Genomic DNA, 16,135 nt, shown 5'->3' with positions numbered 1-16,135 from the left:
ATAGTTTTGCTTTTGGGCTTGAAATTCTTCCTGCTGCACAGAGTTTTGTTGTAACAGATTTAACCAGGTGTGCCGGTTGCTCAGCTTACCACCCTCAGCCCTAAGCCCACCCTCTATGACACCGATGGGGTCTCCACACCACCTTCCTGCTCACAGCTGCATCCCTGTCAGGCTCTGTCCCCAGGGGCGCTCCCCGGAGCTGGCAAGGCAGGAGTGTCACCATAGCAACGTTTCACCCTCACAGGGGCAGTTCCTTCCCCTCTCAGTTTGCAGTTTGCCCAGCTCACTGTGCCAACCTCCTGGCCCCTCAGAAACAATGGATGGGCTGGGCGCCATGGCTCACACCTGTAATCCGAGCACTTTGGGAGGCCAGGAATTGGAGGTTACAGTGAACTATGATCATACCCCTGCGCTCTGGCCTGGGAGATAGAGTGAGACCCCCAACTCTAAAAATCCCAAAAAACTGGGCCGGGCACGGTGGCTCATGCCTGTAATCCCAACACTTTGGGAGGCCAAGGTGGGCGGATCATTTGAGGTCAGGAGTTCGAGACCAGCCTGGCCAACATAGTGAAACCCCATCTCTACTAAAAATACAAAAAAATTATTCGGGCATGGTGGTACGTGCCTGTAGTCCCAGCTACTTGGGAGAGTGAGGCAGGAGAATTGCTTGAATCTGGGAGGTGGAGGTTGCAGTGAGCCCAGATCCCACCACTGGACTCCAGCCTGGGTGACAGAGTGAAACTCTGTCTCAACAAACAAGCAAACAAATGAACAAACAAAACCCGAGGGCTGGAGCCCCATGTCATGTCCCTCGGTGGTCTGGTCCCCAGCTCCACCAGCTGTTTTCTTCTGGGCTGCCAAGTTAGAGTAATCCCCTCTGCTTCCCTGCATTTTCCCAGCCCTGGGGTGGCAGTGGCTTCCCGAGGTTGCTACTCCATGGCATCTCAGAGTCCCTCTGCCTTTCCGTCCCTCAATACCAAGCTACCCCTTCTCTACACAGAACTCTGTTAGAACTACGGGTGGTTTCTGTCTCCTGAGTGAACCCTGAAGAATATAGCAGGAGATGCAAAGATGTGAGCTAGAAATCTGACTCCTTGTAAGTCTTTATATTGCCTCTTTTTGGAAATACCTCAGATGATCTGGTCTCTCTTTTAAGCTATGTACTCTCTTGCGTACAGTCTATTTGTTCAGTAAGTATTCATTGAGTACTTGATATGGGGTAACGAAAGAAAAAAATACATAAATTGCATTACATCAAATGTGAAAACTCTATGCATTAAAAAACGCAACCCACAGAATGAAGGCAACCCACAGAATGGGAGAAAACATTTGCAAGCCATGTATCTGATATGGAGTTAATATGCAGAGTCTATAGAGAACTCCTATAACTCAGCAACAAGAACAAACAACCCAGTTAAAAAATGGGCAAAAGGCCAGTGTGAATTCTGTGAAGTAGAAAAGAAAATAAAGAGAAATTAAAATTAAAAAAAAAAATGGGCAAAGATCCAGTGTGAAACTGTGAAGTAGAAGAAAACATGAAGAAAAAGAAAAATTAAAAAATGAGCAAAGGACTTGAATAGACGTTTCTCCAAAGAAGATACACAAGTAGTCAATGAGCAATGAAAAGATGCCCACCATCATCAATTATTAGGCCAGTGCCAACTAAACACACAGTGAGGCAGCACCTCACACCCCTTGGGATGGCTACTGTAAAACAACTGCCACCACCACCACAAGAGAGAAAAGTGACCCGTGTTGGGCAGGATGCGGAGGAGTTGCAACCCTGGCACGCTACTGGGAATGCCAAGTGCTGCAGCCACCGTGGGAAACAGTGTGGTGGCTCCTCAAAAAACGAACAGTACAATGACCGCATGGCCCACAATCCTACTTCTGCGTATATACCCAGAGAATTGAAATCAAGGTCTTGAGGAGATGCTCTTTCTACACATGTTCATAGCAGCATTATTTGCAATAGCTGAAAGGCAGAAGCCACCCAGATGTCCATCATCAGGTGATGGATAAACACAGTGTGGTCCATCCATACCGTGGAATATTATTCAGCCTTGAAGAGGAAGGACATTCTGACAAGGCTACACCATGGATGACCCTTGAGGACACCATGCTCAGCGAAATCAGCCAGTCACAGAAGGACAAACACTATCCAGTTCCACTTACATGGGATTCCTAGAGCAGTCAGATTTATAAAGACAGAAAGTGGGAGACGGGGCCTGGGGGAGGGGAACGGAGAGTGCGTGTTACATGGGGGCAGAGCATTGTTCTGGGAAGATGAGAAGGTCTGGAGGATGGTGATGATGCTTGCGTAACAGTACGAGCACACCTAATGCTACTGAGCCAGCTAACATGGTAAATTTATGTTATCTGGATTTTAAAGTCAGATTGAATAAGTATTTTGAAAGTTTAATAAAAAGCGGCAGTGCAGTAGTACAGCAGGAGCTGGGTAATGTCCCAGGTCAGCCACAAGCTGTGTGACCTTGCGCGGACTTGCTTCCCCGACTTCCCGGTTCTCATCTATGGGTTGAGGCGTTGGAACGGTTCTTGTGCCAAAATGATTCTTCGCTCCGAACTGATGGTTGCATGGAATGATTCATTGTTTTGTTTTTGAGACGGAGTTTTGCTCTTGTTGCTCAGGCTGGAGTGCAGTGGCGTGATCTCAGCTCACTGCAACTTCTGCCTCCCGGGTTCAAGTGATTCTCCTGCCTCAGCCTTCTGAGTAGCTGGGATTACAGGCACACGCCACCACGCCTGGCTAATTTTGTATTTTTAGTAGAGACAGGGTTTCTCCATGTTGGTCAGGCTGATCTCGAACTCCCGACCTCAGGTGGTCCACCCACCTTGGCTTCCCAAAGAGTTGGGATTACAGGCGTGAGCCACTGTGCCCAGCAATTCATTGTTGGCACCGAGAGTGACCGAGAAATTTGGTACCTGAGCAGTGGGTGAGGTTCTACCCTCCCCCTCCCCTCATTTCTAGTGGTTTTACTTTCGAGGGAACCCGATGCTTTTCTGGGCCTGTCTGTGATAGTAATGCCAGCTGACCGGCTGTCCCTTGGGACCCTGTAGCCAGGCAGGTTGATTGGCCTGAGGCCCTTGATTCTCCCTGAAGCCGGCTGGCTCATGCTGGCCCACTGCATCCTGGATGCCTGGGAGCCAGGCTGACCGGGCTCTGTGGGTGGCGGGCGGTGTCTGCTCCACTCAGTGCCCTTGAGTGCTGGGTGTGGTGGCCGAAGGCTGGGTGGTGGAGATGGTGCCCTGGGGGCCACCTGTCTTCTCAGACAGTTGTGAGGAGTCTTCTCAACTTAAAAGCTGGAGTTTGAAACAAGTGGCCTTTTAGGCCATTTTTATTGTTGTCTTCCCTGTTTAGTACTCTTTGGGGAAGAGTCAAGATTATGTCACACCAGCAGGGGGTGTTAAATCGGCGGTGATTATCTGAATTTATTAATTTACAGAACTTTGTCAATTTGAGAAACACGAATAAACGCTGGTCTCTCCCTGCTGTGGAAGTGTCACATCTGTTACTGGCCCCATTCCATGAGTTGATTTAGTTCTTTGCAAGAATTGTTTTCTGTCTGCTTGTTACACTTTTCCTTTCTCCTTTACATCTCCAAAGCGCACAGCACATCCACGTGTGGCCAGGCGTCAGACATCCTTTCTTTTGCCTGTGCTGGGAGCAAGTTTCAAGGCTGACTGTGGAAGGGCCGCTCACCCGGGGTGTGGTCAGGGCTGCCAGGTGTGGTGGTTCACACCTGTCATCTCAGCACTTTGGGATGCTGAGGTGAGCGATTGCTTGAGCCCAGGAGTTTCAGATCAGCCTGGGCAACATAGTAAGACCCAGTCTCTACAAAAAATACAAACATTAGCTGGGCCTGGTGGCACATGCCTGTGCTCCCAGCTACTCAGAAGGCTGAGGTGGGAGGATCGCTTGAGCCTGGGAGGTCGTGGCTGCTGTGAGCCATGATTATAGCTCTCCCTGCAGCCTGGGCCACAGAGTGAGATCCAGTCTCAAAAGAGATTAAAAAGAGATCCAGTCTCAAAAAAAAAATTAAACTGTCTTATCTCTGTCCACCTAAATAACAGAGAGAGGGTCTCTGAAAGAAACGATGTTTATCTGGGAGCAGGGCGTTGCAGTGGGCAGCACTCGCCATGGTCCACAGTGCATCGCTGGGGAGGCCAAAGAAGACAAAGGCTTTTAAAGGAAAAATGAGCATCCCAGGATTGTTTTGAGATAATTATCCTTGCGACGAGGATCAGCACCAAGGATGATACCAGGCTGGAAGTGGGCGGGCGGTCGCTGGGCAGATGTCCTCACAGCGTGTTTTGCGTGAGGCCGTGATGGCCTGTGTGCACGGCTGTGGTTTGCGCAGCCTTTGTGATGGATTTGTTATTCCCAGGCATACTAATGTGCGAGCCCTCCCTTCATGGCCCTCCCCAGCTCTGTTTGTTAGGGTTTTTAACACAAGTGACTCATTTTGATTCTGACAGCCTTAATCTCACAAAGCCATGGGTTCATTCCCCACCCTTCCCAAGAGCAGAAAATACAGAATAGCAAATCTATAATGAGAACAAAGTCACTCACTGCTTTAGCAGTGGACTGAACATTTCCCCTGTTATTGCTGCTGCCGTAACACACGTCTGCATGCCGTACAGGCGCCCTGTGCTCCCCATTGTTGGGCAGTCAGTCCCCCGTGTTGTGGCCTCCGTGTCGTGTGTCTCCCGAGCACTGCCGAGCACCTTCTCGGGCCTCCCCTCTGCCGGGGCCGCACACCTGCCAGGAGCCGGGCGTTGTGCTGGGCAGTAAGTTTTCAGACAGCATCAGACGAAGCGAAGGGCTCTGCTGCTGTCGTCCCATAGCAGTCCCCTGGGGGAGATTCCTCATGGCTGACAGCAGTGTCACTGATGGGAAGGAAAAGACCCAAAGACTGGGAGAGAGGACGCTGGGGAGTCTAACTTAGACAGGGGCTTAAAGGTCTCTTAAAAGAGGGGTTGTTTGGGTTGAGGGGTCAGGGGAGGGAAGAACATGCACAAAGGCCATGAGGCGGGCGCCCAGGGGAGCCCCCGCCAGCAGCACAGAGCATCACGTGGGAGCCTCTGAGGGCACCAAGCCTGGCTAGCACGGGGCGGGCATGGAAACAGGACTACCAGTGGGGAGGCCAGATGTGCAGGTCATGGGTCTGCAAGGGGATTGCTGTGTTCCAGGTACATGTTACAGCTCGGGTCAGCTGTGGGCACATTTTTTGAAAAAAATTTCTTAGCTAAGTTTTTCTCAAGAATCTGCCAGATTCATTAACTTGCTAGCAAGGCACTCAAAAGGTGACCAAACAAGTGCATGCTTCAGAGAGAATGCGAGCCGGAGGGGTGAGAGGAGGGTGTGGACCCAGAGCGTGGACACGGATGCTGGCCTAAGCAGGAGGGAGTGGGGGTGGCAATTTATCAGTCACCACAGAAGAGCGCACTGACAGGATGCTCAAGGTGCCTGCCATTGGGAGCAGAGACACCAGAAAGCCACATCTGTGTCTGAATGGGACCACAGGTTCCCTCCAAGGAGTGTATTACAGGCTGATTTACAAAAGTCAGGAGCCGGCGGGAGCCTGAGCTGAGCCCCATGGGAGCAGCAGGCAGGTGCTGGCCAGTGCAGTGCGTTCTCCAGCCTCGGAGGTGCGGTGTGCACGGGGGCCTGCTCCTCGGTTTGAAAACAAGCAGTTGTGCCATTAGTGCCTTGGAGTGAGCTGGCAACTGTGGTGCCTCAGCTTGGTGTGTGCTTGACACCTGTGCTGGCCGGTCCATCTGGCACCTGGCCACTGTGCTTCTAGGCCTCTGCCTGCCGGCTGCCCTCTGCTGGGCATCGCCACTTTCAGGATGACAGCCTCAGAGCCTTCTCTCGGCCTCGCGGGGGCCCAGTGGTGGCGTCCCTACCCGAGCATCCTCGCGTGTTCCCGGCAGCCACAGCCCCTGGGTCCTGGACCTCTCACCTGCCAAGAGGATAGTGCCGCCCCTCTGCCCGTCTTTAGGGGGTGTGGGCAGAGGGGAGGGTGGAGAGATGAGGGTGTGGGCAGGGACGAGGGTGGAGAGATGGGGGTATGTGTGGTGGGGAGGGGACAAGGGTGGAGAGATGGGGTATGGGGGGAGGGGACAAGGGTAGAGAGATGGGGGTGCGGGGGGAGGGAGGGTGGAGAGATGGGTGTGTGGGTGTAGGGGAGGGTGGAGAGATGGGGGTGTGGGTGGAGGGGAGGGTGGAGAGATGGTGTGGGAGGAGGGAGGGTGGAGAGATGGCGGTGTGGCTGGAGGGGAGGGTGGAGAGATGAGGGTGTGGGGAGGGGACAAGGGTGGAGAGATGGGGGTGCATGGGGAGGGAGGATGGAGAGATGGGGGTGCAGGGGGAGGGAGAATGGAGAGATGGGGGTGTGGACAGAAGGGTGGGTGGAGGATGGAGGTGTGGGCGGAGGGTAGGAGGCTGCAGAGGCCCTGGGGTGTGGGGTGGTGTGGGGCTGGGCCATGACAATGGGTGGGGTAGGAAGGACTTTTCAGTTGAGGAGGAGCGGCCCAGTGCAGGGAGACCCAGGCGGGAATGGGTCTGAGGACATGATGGGGTGTGTGGGGTGTGTCAGCGTGGTGGGCAAGGAGAAGGGAGAGGTGGGAGGGCGGCCTGCTCCATCTGCTTCCAGGAAGGTGCAGGTATGCTGTAGGTTTCCCTAGGGACTCTCAAGGAATTGCGGCAAGGTTTTCTACAAGACTCTTATGCAGATGGGGAGACAAAAGTAGCTGCAGAGCCTCAAAATCTTGACATAAACAGGTTCCCTTCCTTCAAGCCTGAAATTGGTCACTTAGGATTCCAAGTCCTCAGGGAAGCAGAGCTCCCAACTGTGATGCTTTTTGTTTTTAAGAGGTGGCAACTGGTTTGCTGGAGCCAGCTTCTCATTTGGGGATGTGTCTAGCATAATGACAGGCACAACATAAATGTCTGTCGAATTGAATTAATTCTGGTCATTTCCTGGAGGAAGAGAGACGGGATGTTTTAATAGCCGGTTATTTCCTGCGCCGGAGTTGGTTGGGTCTTCAGACACCAGCGGAATGCTTAGGAATTCTTCCATTTCCTAAAGTGCTTACAAAATCATGAAAAAGCACGACTTTGCTGAAAACCTGCCTTCATCTTTACTAATCATCATACTAATCATCTTTACTCTTAATGTACTGTGTCCACTTTCCAAGCACCCTTGCACGTGATTTCGTTTGATCTGGGTAACAGCCTTGTGGGGTGGGCTGCCGTCATCCTGTTCTGTGTTTACAGAGGTGGAGGCTTTGTCAGAGGCACGCAGTTGGCAGAGCAAATACTTGACGATCCTGGGATGACTCTTTTTTGTTTTTTCAATTTTGCATGTTTTTCTTGTATAAAATATACCTAACATAAGATTTACCCTGGGATGACTTTTAAATCTCTCTTTTTAAAAAGTCTTTGTTCCACAGTATTCCTTGATTTTCTGCTATGCCATGCATTGGACAAGACTAAACATCTCTTTCCAAAAGAATAACCTGATGCCTTTTTTCTTCGTGTTTAGGGCTCAAAATTTGGGCGGGGAACTGGACTCACTCAGCCTTCTCAACGCACATCTGCTCGGAGGTCATTTGGGAGGTCCAAGAGATTCAGTATCACTCGCTCCCTTGATGATCTTGAGGTAATTTAATTTTCATTTTTCTTCTTTTCTCCTTCAAGTTTTAAAAAATGCAAGTCCACCTTGCAGATACGTCTGGCTCTTGAGTCCCTGTGGTCTCCTCCCCTCCCCCTCTGTAGTGGTAACCCCTGTTTTCTTGGGGACAGCGTCCCATGCACGTTTGGGGACCTTTCTACCCTGCAATGTGTCTGAACTGTCACAGGGCTTCCTGGGGTGCTCTTCTGTGTGCCAGACTCCAGTGAACACTTCTAGAAATGAGCTGGTTTAATCCCCGTAAAAACTCTGTGAGGTAGGGCCTGTCATTGCCCCCTTGAAGACGGGGTGTGATCCACAGACATGGATAAGTGTCATTTTGTGTGGATCTTCTATCTGTGTTTCTTTTATAAAGAACAATGAAAAGATTTTATTTTTTATAGCAGTTTTAGGTTTACAGAAAGTACAGAGAGTTCTCTTATGCCCCCACCCACTTGTTAAAAATGCGCCGTCAGGAGCATTACGTCCTGCATTGGTGTGGGTGTTTGTTACAGTTGACAGGCCAGTGTGGACATCTGATTATTAGCTCAGGTCCACAGCTCACACGAGGGTTCCTGCCCGTGCTGTCCTCTCTGTGGGTTTGGACAAATGTCCGTGCCCTGCAGCCACCGCTGTGTATCACCGAGAAAGCTGCCACCCTGGAAATCCTCTGTGCCCCACCTGTTTACCCTGCACCCTCCCCTTGAACACTGACAACCACTGATCCTTTGACTGTCTGATTTGGCATGTTTTAAAATTTTATACAGGTGCAGCAGTATTCTATGTCTTCTTATTAATGTCTTATTCTAGAACGTGTCAGTTTTCAAGATTTACTCCTGGACTTTCAGTCCAGTCCTTTTAGTTGCTGTATGGCATTCTGCTATGAGTACATGACGATGATTGATGCCTTCCGCTACTGATAGACACTCAGTGGGAGTGGGAGAGAGTCTACCCTCACGGCATTCTTGTACACGTCTCCTTCAGTGCGTGTGGGACGGGCGAGAGTGGCCTTAGCCGGGAAGGATCTGCGTGAGCGGTGTGGCCAGGCTCCGTCCACATTGAATGCTCCAGCTCCTGCTCTTCCAGGAGAAAAGGTGGCTTCAGGGATGGCAGGGGTCCTGGGGATTGGCACGTTGTGACTGCAAATAGGAATCTGCCCTTGGATGGCCTGTTTAGCTTTGGTCTCTCCGGGGAACTCGAGGGCAGGTCAGGGCTAGCGTGCTGTATCTGGGCGGGCAACAATCAGAATCGGCTGCGATGGGGTGTCCATACTGCTGCTGAAGACTCAAAAGGTGTGTGTGCTGCCTAAGGCAGGGCCTAGCTTGAGGCTGAGGACCCTGGGGCCATTTTTGGCTCATACTGCCATGCTCAGCTGACCATCTGTGCACGAGTCCTGTTCATTTTCCTCCTTTTCTGTTGGTCATGAGGAACTCACCATGTGGCCCTGGGTATGGGCTGACGGAGCTGTGCTGGTGCCCTGGTGAATGATATGTGGGTCTGGGCCACGTGCTCTGCACAACCTGCCCCTTCCCTGCTGGATGTAAACTTCCATCTCGTGGTGGATTGCTGCCGGGTGTGCCCCCTGCCAGGGTCAGTGGCTGCCGGGTGTGCCCCCTGCCGGGGTCAGTGCCATGCTCCTGACAGACAGCTCCAGTGTCAAATCACTGGGTGTCCCCAGTGGATGCTCCATCTCCACCAGGGCCCTGCTGCTTTGCACAGGGCGTGTGGCCCCTGCTGTCTTTGCCCCACACCTGAAACTTCCTGGCTGTCAATCTCTTACTGGGGCCAAGGAGGATGGCCCAGGCGGCAGGGCTGCCTGTCCTTTTCTGCATGGGCCCTGCTCGCTGCTGGCTGCCTTCCATGACTCCTGGGAGAGGGATCTGAGCAGCCTTCCCAAGTGAGGGGTGGTCTGCCTCTTGAGCCCATCGTCCTGAATAACATGGAGGAAGGCTCTCTGTAAGAAAACGATATGTATTAATATTTGGGAATAGGCATTGCAATGAGAATATGCATGCTGTAGTAAACTGAATATTCAGGGAGGTCAAGGAAGACAGCAGTTTTTAAAGGAAAAATGAGGAGGATCACAGGATTGTTTTGAGATAATTATCTTACAAAGATGGTACCAGCCCAAGGTTGGACAGGCAGTTGTGGGACAGATGTCCTCAGAGGAATATTTTCGTATGTGAGGCTGAGATGGCCTGTGTGCAAGGTTGTGGTTTTGCAGTCTTTTGTGAGGGATTTGTTATCAGGTCTGTGAGCATGAGAACCCTCCCTTCCTGGCCTTCTCTGGCTCTGTAACACTTTGTTAAGGTTTTTAATACAAGTGACTCCATTTTCTTTCTGACAACTTTCGCATTTCCCCCTTTTAATTGAGATCTTTCTCCAAAAGCATAGCTGACCAGTCATCCTGCAGTCAGGCTTTGATTGCCCCTTGGTGCTGGGATGGAGCTGTCCCAGTTTGGCGTGGTCTGGTTCCACATCAGCAGGAAGTGACTGGTGACCAGAAGTCAGCGTCAGAGCTCATTTAGCCACATTTGAGCAACCAGGGAGGTGTGGAGGGAGTGGCCCTCAGGCGCAGTCTACCTGAGTCCACTGTTAAGTACGGTTTTGTCTGTTCCATGGGTGTTGGCACCATCTCAACGCGCTGCGCCAGCATGATTCTGTTAGGAGTTGTACTTCTGCAGAGACTTAAGCAACAGATAAACAATTTAAAAAGGGAAGATGCAGAGTGAAATTAATAATAATATGACAATCCCAGTTTGCATAATGTTTTGAGTCATGAACATAGGCTTAAAGACAACCAGTTGAATAAATCAAATGACCATGGGGAATTGGGTGAGACTTTTTATAATATACGGCCTGTTTCCTTTTTTGGTGTGTGTGCATTTTTTCCTTTTTGTGGAGAATGGGGTTTCTCATGTTGCCCAGGCAGATCTTGAACTCCTGGGCTCAATCTATCTTCCCGCCTCTGCTGAGATTACAGGCATGAGCCACCATGCCCAGACCTGTTTTCTTATTTTGGGTATATAGGCCTTAATTTTCCCAGAAGAATTTATCCAGGTGTAGCACGTAGTATCAGCAGTAGCACAGACATTTCCTTCTTTACGCAATGGATAATGTAGAGCAATTTTATCATCTGGTGTCCCGTGACTGAGTTGGATTAAAGCAGAGTGAGCACCCGTTGTATTAGGGATGTTGCCCAAGTCGCCCACTAGGTGGACCCACGGATCTCTCAGGGTTCTATCTAGTTCCCAGCAGAAGCTACTGGTTGTGAAATTTCCATTACACCATTGTTCTGCCGAGTCAAAAAGGTAGGCATTAAGAGGGGTAAATGTCTCTTTATAATATGGAGTCTTGTTCCAGTGCCTTGGAGAAGCTGCCCACAGCATGAAGCTGTCAGCTTCTAGTCCTGTCGTGTGGTCTAAGTGTCTCTGGTTGTGGCATCAGTGGTTTGGTGAACTCTTGATGTGGCCCACGCATCAGGAATGAGATTTGTCCCTTAACATTCATTTGGTTTCAGCTTACAGGGCTTCAGGAATAGAGTAGTTCTCTGCTTTTAGTGATTGTATGGGAGAAAGTTGGATGGGAGGAAGCTGGAAGAATGGAGGAGCTTGGAAGCAGTGCACAGTGTTCCAGTCTAGTAACAGGAGTATTGCAGCTTTTCTTCAGAAACATGGCTGCTTCTCCCTACACTGATCACACAAGAAAAAATCACTCCGATTTTAACAACCTCCTGAGGCTGGGAAGCCAAACCAAGGCAGACTATAGATTTTTCCTACAGTCTTAAGGTTTCTGGGCCTGATAGGAAGTGACAGTTTTTACTTACCCGATGTAAGGCTGAGAACCCTTGAAGCAGGGTATTCTATGCACGTTCTCAAATTTGAGATTCCAGACAAGGCGTTGGGAACAAAACCAGTGGTTTCAGTTGTATCCTGCTATAAAGAGGGAACAGATTTTTTTTTTTTTTTTGTAAATAACCACATTGCCATAAGAATACTTGTGAACAGTTTCCAAATTTTGGAGGGATCAAGTAGGGAGAAAAAGCAAATGTTTTTACTTTTGTTTTCACAGAAGTATACTTTAGCAGATTGCTATATAGACAGTTTAAGAAAGATAACATTCTGGCCGGGCACGGTGGCTCACGCCTGTAATCTCAGCACTTTGGGAGGCCAAAGTGGGCAGATCACGAGGTCAGGAGATCGAGACCATCCTGGCTAACGTGGTGAAACCCCATCTCTACTAAAAATACAAAAAATTAGCCGGGCGTGATGGTGGGCTCCTGTGGTCCCAGCTAATCAGGAGGCTGAAGCCGGAGAATGGCGTGAACCCAGGAGGTGGAGTTTGCAGTGAGCCGAGATCGCACCACTGCACTCCAGCGTGGGTGACAGAGCAAGACTCCGTCTCAAAAAAAAGAAAGAAAACATCCTTAGATCTGGAAAACAAAACATTTAAGAACCGACAGTGTTTCAAATAAAAGTCATAAAAGCATCTCATCAGTTATTTAATCTTATGTAATTAGTTTTTGTTCTGCTTGATTTTGATAAGTAGTTTCACAAATTTACCTGTTTCCTTATTAGAGTTCTGAAGAATTTTCATTTAGTCTGTCAATCTTAAAGTTATTAGAAACCTGTATTTAAGAGTACTTCTTATTCTTTTCCATGAATCTGATTGCAAATGCTTTTAGAGAAAAATCAAAACAATAACAATGGATAAGAAAAACAGAATAGCCATGGTTTAAAATCTGGTGGAAGTTCATTATAATTAGCAATTGACAAGGAAATCTGGCTATTTTTGTAGAATACAACATAATACCCAGAGTTATGGCATATTAGGTTTCTAAGAATTTTATACAATTTTGGAACATTCCTATAAAAACACACCCATAAATGTAACTGAAAGAAGGTCTAGCTAGCATCACATATCATTTTAGTGTTTTTTATACAATTTACCAGATAAACCTAATCATTTATTGTCTTTATAAGATGAGAGATATGTCCTTTGAGGCTCTCCAGGAGCTTGACTGGAAAATACTAAAGCTAATTATGGGTCAAAAAGATTTAATTTAGAATTTATGTCTTGGGGAAGCCCATCAAAGATGCCAAAAGATTTAAAACACCTGATCAAAACAGGAGCACAGGTCATTATTAGATAATAGTCATTCATTTAACCAGAATGAGAAAGACTTCAAAAGCAACACAGGGAGTTCCATGAATGTAAACAAGCAAACAACCCACTCAAAGCTCAGTTTTCCTAAAAAATAAAAAACTTAGTAAAGACAACACAGGAAATTATCTTGATAAAACATGAAATCTTTGTTTCGTAGGCCAGTTACCAAAAAGGTAAAGAAAAACCGCCTGTGGTGTGATTGCTTCTCCTCATGGGAACCCCATTTGGTTTGCCTGGAAGTAGAACCTGACGAAAAGTACTTGAATTTAATGAGACATAGGAAGAGTGTGTCCAAGGTTATGAGTGCGCACCACATTATAGAGGAATGTAAATGTGACAGTTAGTAGCTTGAGCAGGGCAGTACAGAGCTCTAAGTCACAGCATGGGAAGTTTTCTGGTTCCATGGAACAATTCAGACACATCCAGAAAAGCCGAATGTACAGAATCGAGTTACACAGGTGGAAAACAGTGCGTCAGACCATAATAACAGAGTTAAAACTGGAGAAAAAAGTTACAGGAGCTGACGAAAAAGTTAAGGAAAGAGTCCTTGCCCTAGCCAAGCAAGCAGCTGCAGCTTCTCAAGGGGAGAGAGTGGAAGGCAGTGATATGCGGCCAGCAGGTCACACGCAGCAAGGCCAAGCCCAAGCCGAGACTCTCAGATTCACATCGAGAGGAAGACTCTGCCTGCAGAAATGAAATTGCCATTCTAAATGAACACAGCATTTCTAACCTCAAACGAGGGAAATTAGATGGAGACTAAAATAGAAAAAAGCTGCAGTTCAGAAGCTTGTTTTATAAACATACTTCGGAATTAAAGATCAAAACGTCCTGCAGTTTTACTAATAGCCGATCAATACTTCAAGAAAACCCTGTTGTTCTAACATAAGCGACCATGTTTTTTGCTTTGTATTAGTGTATTTTTAATATTAAAGCTTGGTCTTTAGAAAGACTTACACATAATTTTCTTCTAATTATAACCAACTTAATCATATAAAATTTATTTCATAAATTTATCTGTCGCAGACTTTTATGACTGATATAGGCCTTCGATGACATCCTTAAGCCTTTCTGCTTTGTTCTGTACTACTTCTTTCTTAAAAAAACAGGCATTTTACTTTAGGACAAAAATTTACCACACAGGAGTCTTTCTCATACAAAATTATTCACTTTTGTTTTTAACCTTCCTTACTAAAATACATCTACGTACCTATAACTTTCTTCACATCTGTCTCCCTCCTACTTAGTGGTTTCTTTCTCTTTTCTTTCTAAATCCATATTTTGAAACAAATTTTAAATAATCTCCAAACTAGACAAAATTACTCTTTTTTTCAATAAAGAACACATTTTTATTCCTCTCTTATAATTTTTCTCATCAGAAACATACCTTACTTTTCATATGCTTGGTATACTGAAATGTATATATATATTAGAATTTTAACTCTTAGTAACCGTAATTTTTAGTGAAAACCTTGGAATCTGTATTTTATAGATGAGAACCATTTTATAATTTTTGGAAACATGTTTTCCCGTAACATAATTACTTTGTGTATTAACAGGCAAAAATATATTTAGTCCTTCTCTAAAATTTAATAAGCCAAGAACAAACTTGTATTTGTGTTCAGCAATGTATGTTTTAGTACTTTATCTTATATGGAAATGACTTGGACATTTTATGAGTATCATTTAATTTAACATAGCATAGCTTTAAGATTTCAGATTACATGACAGTTTATTTATAAGCACTTTCCCATCTACGTTTATGTAATTTATTTTTAATAATTATACCTAGGTTACTTATGAAAACTGAGATATTAGAAAAAGCTAGTCTTCATTTCAAGTTATTTCCCTTTTGCCATTTGTATAGCCTATGAGTATCAGGTTTTCACCTGAGAAACTTAAATATAGGGGTATTTTGCTGATAACACAGAAGATACAGCAATTTTAATTAAACTAACAGTGTTAGTCATTAAAAAGTTACACAAATAAAGATAATTGTGTGTTTAGTCTGGATTTATACTTTTATAACCTTAAGACATCTAGCAGAGATAAATATAATCCTGTCTGACCAGTAAAGCCAGGCAAAAATGTATGTTGACAGTTTTGAAGACACTTCTATTTTTATTTTATCAACAAATTTAAAACCAACTTATTTATCCAAGATTTACTTGAGTCAGCAGGGTGTGGTGGCTCATGCCTATAATCCCAGCACTTTGGGAGGCTGAGGCAAGAGGATTGCTTGAGCCCAGGAGTTTGAGACCAGCCTGGGCAACATGGCAAGATCCCATCTCTACAAAAAATAAAAAAATTAGGCAGGTATGATGGTACACACCTGTAGTCCCAGCTACTCAAGAGGCTGAGGTGAAAGGATCACTTGAGCCCAGGAGGTTGAAGCCACAGTGAGCCATGTTTGTCCCACTGCACCCCAGCATGGGTGACAGAGAAAGAACCCATCTCAAAAAAACAAAAAACAAACAGAAAAGATTTATATAAGTCACACAAACTAAAAAGCATTTGGGTTAATTACTATATATTTTATATGAGTGCTTGTTTAAGCCAATCCAAATAGAATTTCTTAAGGGATTTCTGGCTAACTATGTCAGATTTTATCATGTAGATGCAAGATACGATATGTGTAAACATACATAAAAGCATATACAGACACCAATAAAGATCTTATGGCTTTCATTTTAGAATTTCGGTCATGCAAAACATAGTAATACAAATTCACTGGTTTATAAAAGATAGTTGGATCAAATTATATTTTTGACAAAATGGAACTTTTATCTGTGGCTAAGTTCTGTTTACCCTGATAAGTAATTAATGAAGGCTATGGACCAGAATTTTGGATAAAGCAGTTTTCATAGCAGTTTGACTTTTAAAAACCTTTTAATCCTTTTTTTCTGATTCAAATGAATTTAGGGTTGAATATTCAAATGTTTACATTTTAGCTAGGCATGGCTAAATTGTATTAAAAAAAAAACAAAATTTTCAAGTTGCCTTGAATTAGTAACAAATCTTTTTATTTGTTAGCTTTTTTCTGGCTCTTAAGTGTCAGACAAAATAATTTTTATGTCAGACAGAGATACCTTATAGTATTGCTCTGAGCTTAAGATATTAACCTGTTTGATCTGACAGCCCTTAGCTTATATAAACATTTATAAATTTTTTTTTTAGAATATTGATTTTTCAATTAACTTTTTCACCACCCTAAGCAATTGTTAGACAAACCTAAATTTACATTTCCAAAAGGTGTCTGCATTGTTGGTTGCCGTAGA

General features: G+C 46.1%; 1 protein-coding gene across 3 annotated transcripts in view; it reads left to right on the top strand.

Annotated features, from left to right (window-relative positions):
- Window positions 1-16,135, top strand: part of RGS12 (regulator of G protein signaling 12) — a 147,303-nt gene that overhangs the window by 42,737 nt on the left and 88,431 nt on the right. For 2 of the 3 annotated variants that reach the window (XM_030801065.1, XM_030801066.1), the window contains exon 3: window positions 7,569-7,685. In XM_030801065.1, the coding sequence (XP_030656925.1) occupies window positions 7,569-7,685 (117 nt within the window). Of the gene's footprint in view, window positions 1-7,568; window positions 7,686-10,956; window positions 11,006-16,135 lie in introns of those variants that run through there. The other variant, XM_030801069.1, reaches the window with a different exon arrangement.

Source organism: Nomascus leucogenys, chromosome 20 (genome assembly GCF_006542625.1).
Source record: "Nomascus leucogenys isolate Asia chromosome 20, Asia_NLE_v1, whole genome shotgun sequence".
NCBI lineage: Eukaryota > Metazoa > Chordata > Mammalia > Primates > Hylobatidae > Nomascus > Nomascus leucogenys.
This window is presented reverse-complemented; position numbering and strand designations above follow the sequence as displayed.